Source organism: Pecten maximus, chromosome 6 (genome assembly GCF_902652985.1).
Source record: "Pecten maximus chromosome 6, xPecMax1.1, whole genome shotgun sequence".
In the NCBI taxonomy this organism is placed as follows: Eukaryota; Metazoa; Mollusca; class Bivalvia; order Pectinida; family Pectinidae; genus Pecten; species Pecten maximus.
The window spans coordinates 24,819,583-24,835,193 of NC_047020.1; the positions used below are offsets into that span (position 1 = coordinate 24,819,583).

The window sequence follows — 15,611 nt, forward strand, 5'->3', positions numbered from 1 at the left end:
TGAAGATTATAGCCTATTTGACCAGTGTGACCTTGAATGAAGGTCAAGGTCATTTATTTGAACAAACTTGGTAGTCCTTCGCCCCAGCAAGCTACAGGCTCAATATCAAGTCCCTTGGCCTCTTGGTTATTGAGAAGAAGTCGTTTGAAGATTATAGCCTATTTGACCCATGTGACCTTGAATGAAGGTCAAGGTCATTTATTTGAACAAACTTGGTAGCCCTTCACCCCAGTATGCTACAGGCCCAATATGAAGTTCCTGGGCCTCTTGGTTATTGAGAAGAAGTTGTTTAAATGAAAAAGTTGACGCCGGATGGCCGGACGGCCGGACGACGGACGCCGCACCATGGCATAAGCTCACTTGCCCTTCGGGCAGGTGAGCTAACAAAACTCAATAGTTCATGCCAAGCTCAATGCAACTCCATCCAGCATTATGTAACCATTATGCAGCTTAATAAGTCCTTTCCAAGCTGAACCCTATTCATGATTAATACTCTGTCAAGTTCTAAGCTACTCAATAGTCTCTGTCAAGATCAATGCAACTCAAATATAGTCCCTAGAAAGTTTGATGCTACTTATAGTCCCAGCCAAGCTAGTTCAGCTCAATAGTCGGCCGATAACCAAACTTCAAGAAACTCAACAGTCCCCCCTGCCAAGCACAAAATGACTGCAAAAAAAGACACAAGCAGCTTGAAGATATAGTCTTTTCAAGAAATGCCACATATTTGTCATCAAACCATATCTAAATATCAATTAACACAGCTCACAGACACAGTATAGATAAGAGACCTTGTGATGATGGCCAACTAAAATTATACAAATCATTTCTATTTAGAATAGACTAGACATATCTGAATCCCCTTATTGTATGATCTGTTCTAAGAGCTTTAAATAGTGCTCTTTTACACACAGTTACAGCTCACATCTCCATTAACAGATAGAAGAGGCCATAAACAGCAATATCTAACCATGATAATGCAGCGAAAATAGAAACTGCTCTAATAGCAACAATACCAGACCATTAGGTCTCATCCAACGTCTAACAGTAAGCTTGTATACACACATCTCTCCAATACCCCAGAGTATTTACAACCCAATCTCAGCTACAATGATCCCCCAAGGGAGATACTGTACAGGAAATACAACTTGAAATATAATCTATTAGCATTGTAGTTCCCATACCTTACATGGAACAGAAATATGTCCTCTTGTGAAATGAATCTACAGTAAACAAAACTTTCAATTTCACTTAACATCTACACAAATAGTGCTTTACCCTAGCTGCATAGTGGTCATAGTGTGGAACATTAGGAGTATAATAAATATCAATAATTAGTGTAGGTTATGCCATCGTATTTTGCATGTTGGAACCTACATTAATCCCACATTACTCTGCTATGTTTTTTGGCAATAAAACAACAAACACTTTGGTTGTCGAAAATTTAGCATTCATTAAAATGCCAGTTATTTGTTAACAAACCAAAAAAGATGGGGGTTTCTTACTAATAAAACGCCACAAACTTGAAATGAAACTTAATTTCAAGTGCCCCAGTAGTGTGGGACATTAGGTGTATATCACAGCATGGGACATTAGCAGTAAAATATATATCAATTATCAGTCTAGGACATTAGGTATATACTATTGTAGTGACACATTATGGAATATAACCTAATGTGAGACATAACATGTATATCAAAGTGTGGGACATTAGGAGTATATAGTAGTGTGGGACATGATATGTATATTGTAGTGTGGGATGTTAGGTGTATATTGTAGTGTGGGACATTATGTGTATATTGTAGTGTGGGACCTGAGATGTATATTGTAGTGTGGGACGTTAGGTGTATATTGTAGTGTGGGACATTATGTGTATATTGTAGTGTGGGACATATGTGTATATTGTAGTGTGGGACATTAGGTGTATATTGTAGTGTGGGACATTAGGTGTATATTATCGTGTGGGACATTAAGTGTACTAATGAAGTGTGGGACATTGTGTATATTGTAGTGTGGGACATTGTGTATATTGTAGTGTGGGACATTAGGTGTATATTGTAGTTTGGGGCATTAGGTATATATTATCGTGTGGGACATTAAGTGTACTAATGAAGTGTGGGACATTGTGTATATTGTAGTGTGGGACATTATGTGTATATTGTAGTGTGGGACGTTAGGTGTATATTGTAGTGTGGGACATTAGGTGTATATTGTAGTGTGGGACGTTAGGTGTATATTGTAGTGTGGGACATTAGGTGTATATTGTAGTGTGGGACATTAGGTGTATATTGTAGTGTGGGACATTAGGTGTATATTGTAGTGTGGGACCTGAGATGTATATTGTAGTGTGGGACGTTAGGTATATATTGTAGTGTGGGACATTATGCGTATATTGTAGTGTGGGACATTATGTGTATATTGTAGTGTGGGACATTAGGTGTATATTGTAGTGTGGGACCTGAGATGTATATTGTAGTGTGGGACGTTAGGTGTATATTGTAGTGTGGGACATTATGTGTATATTGTAGTGTGGGACCTGAGATGTATATTGTAGTGTGGGACGTTAGGTATATATTGTAGTGTGGGACATTATGTGTATATTGTAGTGTGGGACATTATGTGTATATTGTAGTGTGGGACATTAGGTGTATATTGTAGTGTGGGACCTGAGATGTATATTGTAGTGTGGGACGTTAGGTATATATTGTAGTGTGGGACATTATGTGTATATTGTAGTGTGGGACATTATGTGTATATTGTAGTGTGGGACATTAGGTGTATATTGTAGTGTGGGACATTAGATGTATATTGTAATGTGGGATGTTAGGAGTATATTGTAGTGTGGGACATTAAGTGTACTAATGAAGTGTGGGGAATTACGTGTATATCATAGTTTGGGACATTAAATATATATTGTAGTGTGGGACATTAGGTGTATATTGTAGTGTGGGACATTAGGTTTACATTGTAGTGTGGGACATTAGTTTTACATTGTAGTGTGGACATTAGGTTAACATTGTAGTGTGGGACATTAGGTTTACATTGTAGTGTGGGACATTAGGTTTACATTGTAGTGTGGGACATTAGGTTAACATTGTAGTGTGGGACATGAGGTTAACATTGTAGTGTGGGAGATTAGGTTAACAATATAGTGTGGGACATTATGTTAACATTGAAGTGTGGGACATTAGGTTAACATTGTAGTGTGGGACATTAGGTTTACATTGTAGTGTGGAACATTAGGTTTACATTGTAGTGTGGGACATTATGTTTACATTGTAGTGTAGGACATTATGTTTACATTGTAGTGTTGGACATTAGGTTTACATTGTAGTGTGGGACATTAGGTTAACATTGTAGTGTGGGACATTAGGTTTACATTGTAGTGTGGGACATTAGGTTAACATTGTAGTGTGGGACATTAGGTTTACATTGTAGTGTGGGACATTAGGTTTACATTGTAGTGTGGGACATTAGGTTTACATTGTAGTGTGGGACATTAGGTTAACATTGTAGTGTGGGACATTAGGTTAACAATATAGTGTGGGACATTATGTTAACATTGAAGTGTGGGACATTAGGTTAACATTGTAGTGTGGGACATTAGGTTTACATTGTAGTGTGGGACATTAGGTTTACATTGTAGTGTGGGACATTATGTTTACATTGTAGTGTGGGACATTATGTTTACATTGTAGTGTTGGATATTAGGTTTACATTGCAGTGTGGGACATTAGGTTAACATTGTAGTGTGGGACATTGGGTTAACATTGTAGTATGGGACATTATGTTTACATTGTAGTGTGGGACATTATGTTTACATTGAAGTGTGGGACATTAGGTTTACTTTGAAGTATGGGACATTATGTTAACATTGCAGTGTAGGACATTAGGTTTACATTGCAGTGTAGGACATTAGGTTTACATTGTAGTGTGGGACATTAGGTTTACATTGAAGTGTGGGACATTAGGTTTACTTTGAAGTGTGGGACATTATGTTAAAATTGCAGTGTAGGACATTAGGTTAACATTGTAGTGTGGGACATTAGGTTTACATTGTTAACATTGTAGTGTGGGACATTATGTTTACATTGTAGTGTGGGACATTATGTTTACATTGTAGTGTGGGACATTAGGTTTACATTGTAGTGTGGGACATTAGGTTAACATTGTAGTGTGGGACATTATGTTTACATTGTAGTGTGGGACATTAGGTTTACATTGCAGTGTAGGACATTATGTTTACATTGCATTGTAGGACATTAGGTTTACATTGCAGTGTAGGACATTATGTTAACATTGCAGTGTGGGACATTAGATTGACATTGTAGTGTGGGACATTAGGTTAACAATATAGTGTGGGACATTAGGTTAACAATGTAGTGTGGGACATTATGTTAACATTGTAGTGTGGGACATTAGGTTTACATTGTAGTGTGGGACATTATGTTTACATTGTAGTGTGGGACATTATGTTAACAATATAGTGTGGGACATTAGGTTAACATTGTAGTGTGGGACATTATGTTTACATTGTAGTGTGGGACATTATGTTTACATTGAAGTGTGGGACATTAGGTTAACTTTGAAGTGTGGGACATTATGTTAAAATTGCAGTGTAGGACATTAGGTTAACATTGTAGTGTGGGACATTAGGTTTACATTGTTAACATAGTAGTGTGGGACATTATGTTTACATTGTAGTGTGGGACATTAGGTTTACATTGTAGTGTGGGACATTAGGTTAACATTGTAGTGTGGGACATTATGTTTACATTGTAGTGTGGGACATTAGGTTTACATTGCAGTGTAGGACATTATGTTTACATTGCAGTGTAGGACATTAGGTTTACATTGCAGTGTAGGACATTATGTTAACATTGCAGTGTGGGACATTAGATTGACATTGTAGTGTGGGACATTAGGTTAACAATATAGTGTGGGACATTAGGTTAACAATATAGTGTGGGACATTATGTTAACATTGTAGTGTGGGACATTAGGTTTACATTGTAGTGTGGGACATTATGTTTACATTGTAGTGTGGGACATTATGTTAACAATATAGTGTGGGACATTAGGTTAACATTGTAGTGTGGGACATTATGTTTACATTGTAGTGTGGGACATTATGTTTACATTGAAGTGTGGGACATTAGGTTTACTTTGAAGTATGGGACATTATGTTAACATTGCAGTGTAGGACATTAGGTTTACATTGCAGTGTAGGACATTAGGTTTACATTGTAGTGTGGGACATTATGTTTACATTGAAGTGTGGGACATTAGGTTTACTTTGAAGTGTGGGACATTATGTTAAAATTGCAGTGTAGGACATTAGGTTTACATTGTAGTGTGGGACATTAGGTTTACATTATTAACATTGTAGTGTGGGACATTAGGTTTACATTGTAGTGTGGGACATTAGGTTTACATTGTAGTGTGGGACATTAGGTTAACATTGTAGTGTGGGACATTAGGTTTACATTGCAGTGTAGGACATTATGTTTACATTGCAGTGTAGGACATTAGGTTTACATTGCAGTGTAGGACATTATGTTAACATTGCAGTGTGGGACATTAGATTGACATTGTAGTGTGGGACATTAGGTTAACAATATAGTGTGGGACATTAGGTTAACAATATATAGTGTGGGGCATTATGTTAACATTGTAGTGTGGGACATTAGGTTTACATTGTAGTGTGGGACATTATGTTTACATTGTAGTGTGGGACATTATGTTAACAATATAGTGTGGGACATTAGGTTAACATTGTAGTGTGGGACATTAGGTTAACATTGTAGTGTGGGACATTAGGTTAACATTGTAGTGTGGGACATTAAGTTAACATTGTAGTGTGGGACATTAGGTTTACATTGTAGTATGGGACATTAGGTTAACATTGTAGTGTGGGACATTAGGTTTACATTGTAGTGTGGGACATTAGGTTTACATTGTAGTGTGGGACATTAGGTTTACATTGTAGTGTGGGACATTATGTTAACATTGCAGTGTAGGACATTAGGTTTACTTTGTAGTGTGGGACATTAGATTGACATTGTAGTGTGGGACATTAGGTTTACTTTGTAGTGTGGGACATTAGGTTTACATTGTAGTGTGGGACATTAGGTTTACATTGTAGTGTGGGACATTAGGTTGACATTGTAGTGTGGGACATTAGGAATCATGATCAGTCTGTATAGACTTACTTCACTTATGTTCTCCAGCCGTAGTGGATCTTTGGTTTCCAAAACAGTGGAGAATGTACTGGTCTCACCCTGGAATACATACAAATTATCATTAACCATTCTGAATGTGTAAGCCTGAAAACAGGGACAAACTTTTCTGCTTATTGTCAATAAATTCCATTGACAACTGAGCATTAACAACCATATTGATCTAAATTTCTGTAAGATCAGGAAATGGACCTTATTGATTTTTTCACTTTCATGTATCAAAAGCAATTAAATGATACTGACTGTTAGATCAAAGGAGATAAGAATAAGTATCAGTGCTGTATCGCTTCATTTAAACTTAATAAATCAGTCATTTTAAGCAACATATACAGTGGACCCTCCATAATCCGAACACCTTCGTTCCCAGCCGAAAACCTTCCGGATTATGAGTTTTCCCGACTGCCGAGTTTCGTCTACCAGGTCTAAAAAATTGTTGTGTAAGAGTTATCTCCCTTGGCTATATACAATGCGGGACATTTAAATGACATACTTCCATTTCATAAACGCGTCTAATTGTCAGTCTTTTTAAATAATAAATATACTTATGTTTCTGATATGATTCTTGTTTTGTTTTATTTTATGTACATATGTCTCTGGTATCACGTACTGTATGTTAGTGCAAGAATTCTTGCTAACTACGAAATAGCAATATGTGTTCCTTTTAAAGTTGCCGTATGTAAAACAACTATAATAGATATTGTACGTCAAGTTGATAAAAGCAAGACCAGTCTATACTGTGCTTAAAATCCTTTAATACTGAAGCATTTAGGTAGTAAAGAAAAGCAATGTACCGTTATAAAAACAGAGCTACATCGCAACACAGGTAAACACCTGGGGCTATGACCTGGCAGAGGTCGCTCTGACTACTACACAGTGTCAAGCGATAGTCTGTACAGCTGTCGACATGGGTGACTTGCCCCGACATTTTTCTCTCCACGTGGTGAAAAAATCGTCCGGAATATTGCGGGAAATTTACTAATGAAAAGTATGTTCCGTTCCCAAATTGGGGTTCCGGAATCGGAATCCGAATTTCCAGACTGGTGAGTTCAAATAACGTTACGGAAATCCGTTCCCGTGCATTTCCGTCCTGACTGCAAGTTTTCCGGACTATCGGCGTCCGGATTATCGCGGGTCCACTGTAATACAAATTATAATTTTTTTTTTTTTAAATTACTTAAAAAAAATTATCTCCAATAATTCTACATTCCTAACAAAAAGGTAAATTATGTGGGAAGACAAGTGACTTATGATTTAAGTCAATATTATTTGTCATGAGTTTGAATTAGAAATTAATCAAACTTAGTTCGTAGAATTTTGTTTTATATATTTTATGATTTAGGTACTCGACATAAAATTTCACCAGATTATATGCACGGCAATCCACATTCACAATTAAGCAAACTCCCTACCATTATTACAATGTACAAATTATATGAAGCTGAATCAAAATAAAAAAGTTGTGAAATATTTATTAATAGATGATATAAAACAGACAGGAAGTGATCACAACAGGTCAAACCAGATTTTATCACATTCCTTTGATAAACAAACAATACTATCATTTAATCTAAGGACAACATTACCATAAAAAAGTTAAAAGGCGAAAAACAATATCCATAAATCTGCTTAAAACCCTGTGAAATAAGATTTTTTTTTAGCAAGTGCATCAAAGAAACAAACAGAACAAAGGGGGAGGGGAGATTCACCTAGAAAAATGTATATGAAATAACTGACTCCAAACTAAAGATATTATTGGTTCAGAAAGAAAATTTGCAGTTTGCATGCACATTTTTCAGGAGTGGTACACTCAGATGATTCTCTAATGAAAGTGTCAAGTTAGAATGGGTAACCCTGCAAGGTCAAACACAACCATTATTACTTTGCACAAACTTACCATTTTGTCAGAAAATAGTAACTGTATTGAATATCATTAAAGCAATTATTAATAATCAGCCAAATTTTAAATATGTTTATATTGATAAGTACACAGGAGTAAATTGAATTTCCTCCCTTTTAATTAATTGTTCAAATTATTCAAAATCAAAAACATAATACATTGTGGCTTTATATTTTTATGTTCATTTATTAAATGATTTAATGTCTACTAATTTATGCAGTTAATGATGATGAATGGTGTCAAACTTCAAACGAAAGACATCTTATTGTACAGTTTACTTTGGAGTCTACTTCCTAAAGGAATAATCATGTTAAACAATGACCTAGCTGTCTTTGTCAATAACATTCCAATTCAATCAGAGGCCATTACTAAACTAAAGATGTCGCCAAACTGCAGCAAATTCTCTCCCAAGTACGTCTACATCTTCTGTTTTATTGTATCCCGATTTGCAAATGTAATCCAATGAGCGGAGCACTGAGAGATCCTCGCAGGTTTGTGATGCGAAGGAATTAGGCATTACAATCTCCTGCAACACTGAACGGTCAGGCGCGAGTAACATTTTGTGTATTATCACAACCCTACCTCAATAAAACTAATCGATTAACTGGTATGTGTTTGCTAGCAAACCAAAGATATTCTCTAGACAAGCAAATGCATTCCCCTTATTTGTCGCATCTGATGATGTGATAATCCTTGCAGCTGATGCTGACATCTTTTGCTTGAGTTGTAATTCTTCAGATCACCAGCATGACAATAATTCACACCTATCTCCTTGTTGGTGTATTGATTATGTAGTACCGGCTAGCTTTTAGAAGGCCATTAATCTGGGGCCAACAGGACCCATACATTAGAGCTACATGGAGGGGGAACTCTGACAGTACCATCAGTATGATCTCAAGACATTAGCTGTTCTAATATCTACTTCCACTTACATTTCAGACCCCAATCTAACCTGGTTATGCATGTGTGATGGACCAGTTAATGTCTAGTTTGTCAGTAAACCAGTCTGTCCCCAACCTAACATGTTTATATCATAATTTAACCTGGTTATGCCTGTCAGTCTGACCAGTTAATGCCTAGTTTGTTAGTAAACCAGTCTGTCCCCAACCTAACATGTTTATATCATAATCTAACCTGGTTATGCCTGTCAGTCTGACCAGTTAATGTCTAGTTTGTCAGTAAACCAGTCTGTCCCCAACCTAACATGTTTATATCATAATCTAACCTGGTTATGCCTGTCAGTCTGACCAGTTAATGTCTAGTTTGTCAGCAAACCAGTCTGTCCCCAACCTAACATGTTTATATCATAATCTAACCTGGTTATGCCTGTCAGTCTGACCAGTTAATGCCTAGTTTGTTAGTAAACCAGTCTGTCCCCAACCTAACATGTTTATATCATAATCTAACCTGGTTATGCCTGTCAGTCTGACCAGTTAATGTCTAGTTTGTCAGTAAACCGGTCTGTCCCCAACCTAACATGTTTATATCATAATCTAACCTGGTTATGCCTGTCAGTCTGACCAGTTAATGCCTAGTTTGACAGTAAACCGGTCTGTCCCCAACCTAACATGTTTATATCATAATCTAACCTGGTTATGCCTGTCAGTCTGACCAGTTAATGTCTAGTTTGTCAGTAAACCAGTCTGTCCCCAACCTAACATGTTTATATCATAATCTCACCTGGTTATGCCTGTCAGTCTGACCAGTTAATGTCTAGTTTGTCAGTAAACCAGTCTGTCCCCAACCTAACATGTTTATATCATAATCTAACCTGGTTATGCCTGTCAGTCTGACCAGTTAATGCCTAGTTTGTCAGTAAACCAGTCTGTCCCCAACCTAACATGTTTATATCATAATCTAACCTGGTTATGCCTGTCAGTCTGACCAGTTAATGCCTAGTTTGTCAGTAAACCAGTCTGTCCCCAACCTAACATGTTTATATCATAATTTAACCTGGTTATGCCTGTCAGTCTGATCAGTTAATGCCTAGTTTGTCAGTAAACCAGTCTGTCCGCAACCTAACATGTTTATATCATAATTTAACCTGGTTATGCCTGTCAGTCTATCAGCAAACCATCAAGTTTGTCCCTGATCTAACATTGTTAGACTTAACCTTACTTGGTTATGTCTTATGGTCTGTCCAGTTAATACTTTGCCACATATAACCAGTTTGTCCCCATCTATGTTGGTGTCCATGCAACTAATTTACTTGCCAATATGATTTACTTACAGGAAACCGAATTTCTGGATCCAGAACTTTGTCTCCAATCACCTAGAAATGAAGAAATGAAATAAATGGTAAGTATTTTACACCTGCAATATCATTCAAACAATTCAAAGGTCTTTGAGACTTGGCATAAGATTGCCAATCATGATTTATACTTGCCAATTTGAATGAAATTTTACACTTCATCCAGTTTTAAGTGTGACAATATCCTGATAAACACACCAATAATAAAACCCAAATTATATGTAGTCACATGGTCCCCTCCAAAAAATATACCTGTTTCATATAGTGACATGATGCAGTGTTAATAAATCTGCATTGATCAGTATCTAGTATTATAGCCTTTCAAAAACAGAGCGAATGAGAGCAGGTGTCAAATATGATTCATTAGTGGGTTGCCATAGTAAAAAGGCAATATTAATCAAATTCATTATATTTCATATTTTTACTATTCTATTTTTCAGATTTTTTCTTTTCTTTTTTTCTTGTTGAAATTTACAATTCTGATCAAAAGCAACAAAAACACTAGCAAATTATAGCAATACATAATATATTAGTGTGTCAAAGTAAAAAATATCTCTCAGCCAAAGTTGAGCAAACCAAATTTCAATCAAGACTGCTATGGCCTTAAGTGATATTCCATCTTCACAGCAGTACAGAATCACATTATAGTGTGTTCCCTGTATCCGTGGATCTAGATTGGTTTCTCTGCATGTGACAATGGGCTTACAGCTGTCTAGACACATATATCATCGTGTCTTGTGGACACTACAACCATATAGCCTCATAATGTCACACAGTTCTAGGCATGAATATACATTTTGTAACAATTTTGACATAATATACACATATGAAGTAAGAGAAAAGCAGGTCACAAGACAGAAATGCAAATATTAATGTCATATCCACATAGAAAACACATACACAATCACCCAAAATAAAGTATCTATCATATTAATCCAGTGTTGTTTCAAAATATATATGGTTTAATATTATCTGTTTTTTAATTTATTGAAAATTAAACAGCAAGCAACCAAACATAACATTACTCTATATGAAGTCGAGGAAATGATCCACAATGTTTTGATCTTTGAATTGGTGACCTTGACCCAATCATGATCAAGTAACTTTTCATTTTATTTTCAATCTCAATTCTCATTTCATAACAAAATATTTACGAGTGAAAAAGATAAGCTTGACCTTATTTTAGTGTTCAACTTTGCTATATAAACTCATTACACAATGATTTATTTCAGGAAATTTTATTTTCAGTAAAACTTATTTTGGACTGAAAGTAAAAGGTATCTACAAAGATTATCATAGAGTTTTGGTTTCAGAGAAATGATTTCAATATAATTTAACAGTTACCGCTTTATACAGTTATAGTTTAACAGTTACAGATTTGTAAAGTTATAGTTTAACAGTTACAGCTTTGTACAATTATAGTTGAACAGTTACAGCTTTGTACAATTATAGTTTAACATTTACAGCTTTGTACAATTATAGTTGAACAGTTACAGCTTTGTACAATTATAGTTTAACATTTACAGCTTTGTACAATTATAGTTTAACATTTACAGCTTTGTAAAGTTATAGTTTAACAGTTACAGCTTTGTACAGTTATGATTTAACAGTTTCAGCTTTGTACATTCATAGTTTAACAGTTTCAGCTTTGTACAATTATAGTTTAACAGTTACAGCTTTGTACAGTTATAGTTTAACAGTTACAGCTTTGTACAGTTATAGTTTAACAGTTACAGCTTTGTACAGTTATAGTTTAACAGTTACAGCTTTGTACAGTTATGATTTAACAGTTTCAGCTTTGTACAGTTATAGTTGAACAGCTACAGCTTTGTACAATTATAGTTGAACAGTTACAGATTTGTACAATTATAGTTGAACAGTTACAGATTTGTACAATTATAGTTTAACAGTTACAGCTTTGTAAAGTTATAGTTTAACAATTACAGCTTTGTAAAGTTATAGTTGAACTGTTACAGCTTTGTAAAGTTATAATTTAACAGTTACAGCTTTATACAGTTATGATTTAACAGTTTCAGCTTTGTACAGTTATAATTTAACAGTTACAGCTTTGTACAGTTATAATTTAACAGTTACAGCTTTGTAAAGTTATAGTTGAACTGTTACAGCTTTGTACAATTATAGTTTAACAGTTTCAGCTTTGTACAATTATAATTTAACAGTTACAGCTTTGTACAGTTATGATTTAACAGTTACAGCTCTGTACAGTTTAACTACTGCAAAAATATGCTACAACACCAAATAACATGATTGCAGAGCTGCTGGTATATATAACGTAGTATTTGGTACCTAGAAAGTGAGTCAAGGTCACTCATTTGAGCCAAACTGATTGACCTTCACCTCAACATACGAGCTGCTGGTCAAACATCATGACCCTTGAAACTTTTTGCATTTGTGAAAGTATATACACTTGTCATTGGTTTTGACCTTGGGTGACATATAAGGTCACCATTCTTTTTTTAAAAAGTTTCCTGCAACCATACCCTCTTTTGGTAATATACTATTTCAAATATAAAGATGACAACGCTTATGTTGATTGCCCATAATGACTGTATGATCCTACATGTAACTACAGTCATCAGAATTTACTATTACTGGTACATTATTCATGTGTACAGCTTGTCTGAATATTTCATTGGTAATATTTTTAGCTTTACGCTTTTTCCAGAAAGCATCAGCCATCTTTATGTCTCACCTGACAATATAGTTCTTGAGTTTCTGGCACCACTAACAACATGAAGCCAAACTCTGCATTGGTGTGCTCTTCTAACTGAAAAAGAAAAACATCAAACATTAAAGATGGTTCCAATTGATGTTCAGTTATAACTTTACAATCTAAAAGATAGAAAACTTTATGGTTATTTTTCCAGTATTAAAGACTTCACATCACCAATAAATGAAAATTCTAAGTTCTTAAAGTATAAACAAGACCCTACTCAGGCCTGTTTTGCTCACATGTTCTTTTATCTGAACTGTACAAGAAGATATTTTCTACTCAGACATGCTTTCATGCTTTCCACATCAGAACTCTTATTCATCCAAAGAGATACAACATCTAAGTTGAATATAGTAGAAAGTGTTTTGGCTTAAATTAGTCATAAGGGGGACCCAAGTCTGTGAAAATTTTCAATAGCTTATAACAGCACCTTAAACACTAATTTAAAAATTGTAAGTAAAATTGGCTGCTGGCTGTGGGAAATCCTGTCCATAATGGACCTAACATCGGACATTCACAGGGTCCTACCATATAGCTATCAAAAGTGATTCTATTTTCTAAATACAAAGTCCATTATATCATTTACCTACAATTTCTCTGGCAGAGTGTTTCCAGAAGAAACAGAGCTAGCAACCTATTATTTCACATTAAAATTCAAATAATTTTTGATGTGATATTATGTATCAAATAGAAATTGAGAAGGAATTGAATCAGCCAATAAGAGACCACAACAAACATTTTGGATTTCAATTCTGCCTGCAAACAACTCATCATAAGAAAGTTCATCAACTGATAGTTTTGTTAATATTTACTTATTGGGATTGAGAAAACTAGTGTCCTGTTTCCAATATTGTAATATGCCATCAAAATGTAAACTATTTCCCTAACATTTTAATTAGAAATAGTATGGTTTATAATTGGATGTTCTATGCCAAATAAGTTCAAATTCCCTTCACCTAAAATTACAATGTTGTCTTTGAAAGATTAATCTTTTCATTCCAATCTGGGCAATCTCTGTCTAACGAGGAAGGGGCACCTTTCGATTTATAAAACACTTAATTCCCAAGATCCAGGAATGACCAAACCTTTTATAAAATTTCCCTCAGCCATTCAGGACATGTTGACTCATTTATCTAGGCAGATCCATGGAAAAACAAAATCATACAAATTTACAGAAACCAATAAGAGATTCCAGAGAGATCTTGCTGCCCGTCATTGAATCATCTTTCTTGGTTCTATGTAAGGCTGATCTTCTCTCTACTTTTACCTTATATCAAAGTTTGATAACAAAGGGAACTACTGGTAATATTATGAAATCTTAGAGAAACCTAAGAAACAATTTCTGTGAACAAGAAACAACGACAACAAAATCGAAGATGGCAGCTGAATTAATGGACACAACTAGGGACAAAGTGAAATGTACACATGAAGTTTAGAAATATCATTTCAGTACTTCAAGAAATAGTGATAAACTTTAACTGGTGAAATTAAAGATGGCAAGCTGACATCAGCCATTTTGTTTTTATGTCAAAACTCACCAGACAAAGTTTGAGAAATATCCTTTTGGTAACAAACTTCAACTATCAAAATTTAAGATGGCTGCCTGTCGACCATTTCCTTATCAGAATTAAAATTAAAAGGGAATTAAAGTGACTAAAGGGAACCTACACATCAAATCTCAGAAATATCCTGCCGGCCAGTATACTTCTCAAGAAATAGTGTTAACATTAAACTTCAACAGTCAAAATCCAAGATGAATTGCCTGCTTGACTGCCGTTTTGTTTTCCTGATGATTTTGAAAACTGAATGGGCACAACTTAATTATTTAGTTTGAGAAATATCCTTCCAGTACTTCTCAAGAAATAGTGATATCAACAAGGACTGTTTTACAGATGGACCATGGACCACTAGTTGATGTAAGGCAATTTGAAAAGCCTACCATCTGATCATGATGATGGTTGGTAAATATAGGAACTATAACACCAACTAATACATTAAAGAGAGTTTGGTTTCTTTCTTTAAATTCCAAATCAAGTTGAATTTGATTAAGTAAGTTTTAAGTTTAGTGGACTGACCCACTGTAACGGAAAATTACCCTCTCAGACCCCCCCCCCCCCAATATGGTAATCAAAAAGGACACAATTCCAAAGTTCCCTTAATTAATCGGATAACTCCGAACTTTCACACAACTCTGCGGAGGACTTGCCTCACCACACCTACAGCCTGAGCAACTTGTGAATATTTCCTTACAATGTCACAGTAAAGAAAGGCAGTGTGACATGAATCGTCATAAGTTTCCTGTGATGGAATCTGCTACTGATGAATCGTCATAAGTTTCCTGTGATGGAATCCTTAACGAGCAACAAATTATTTTCACTTTACCTGTGACAAGTTAACATCACCAGATATTTTAAATGTTTCCTAAGACTTTATAACATATGTTTGCTACTGTTAAATCAATGCTAAAAAGAATTTAAATTCAAATCCGAGACA

General features: G+C 35.2%; 1 protein-coding gene across 3 annotated transcripts in view; it reads right to left on the reverse strand.

Annotated features, from left to right (window-relative positions):
* Positions 1–15,611, reverse strand: part of LOC117329332 (cGMP-dependent 3',5'-cyclic phosphodiesterase-like) — a 181,578-nt gene that overhangs the window by 39,151 nt on the left and 126,816 nt on the right. For all 3 annotated transcript variants that reach the window (XM_033887246.1, XM_033887245.1, XM_033887244.1), the window contains exons 9-11: positions 13,098–13,172; positions 10,364–10,405; positions 6,210–6,278 (exon numbers count right to left, since the gene is read on the reverse strand). In XM_033887246.1, coding sequence (XP_033743137.1) covers positions 6,210–6,278; positions 10,364–10,405; positions 13,098–13,172 — 186 coding nt within the window. The remainder of the gene's footprint in view (positions 1–6,209; positions 6,279–10,363; positions 10,406–13,097; positions 13,173–15,611) is intronic.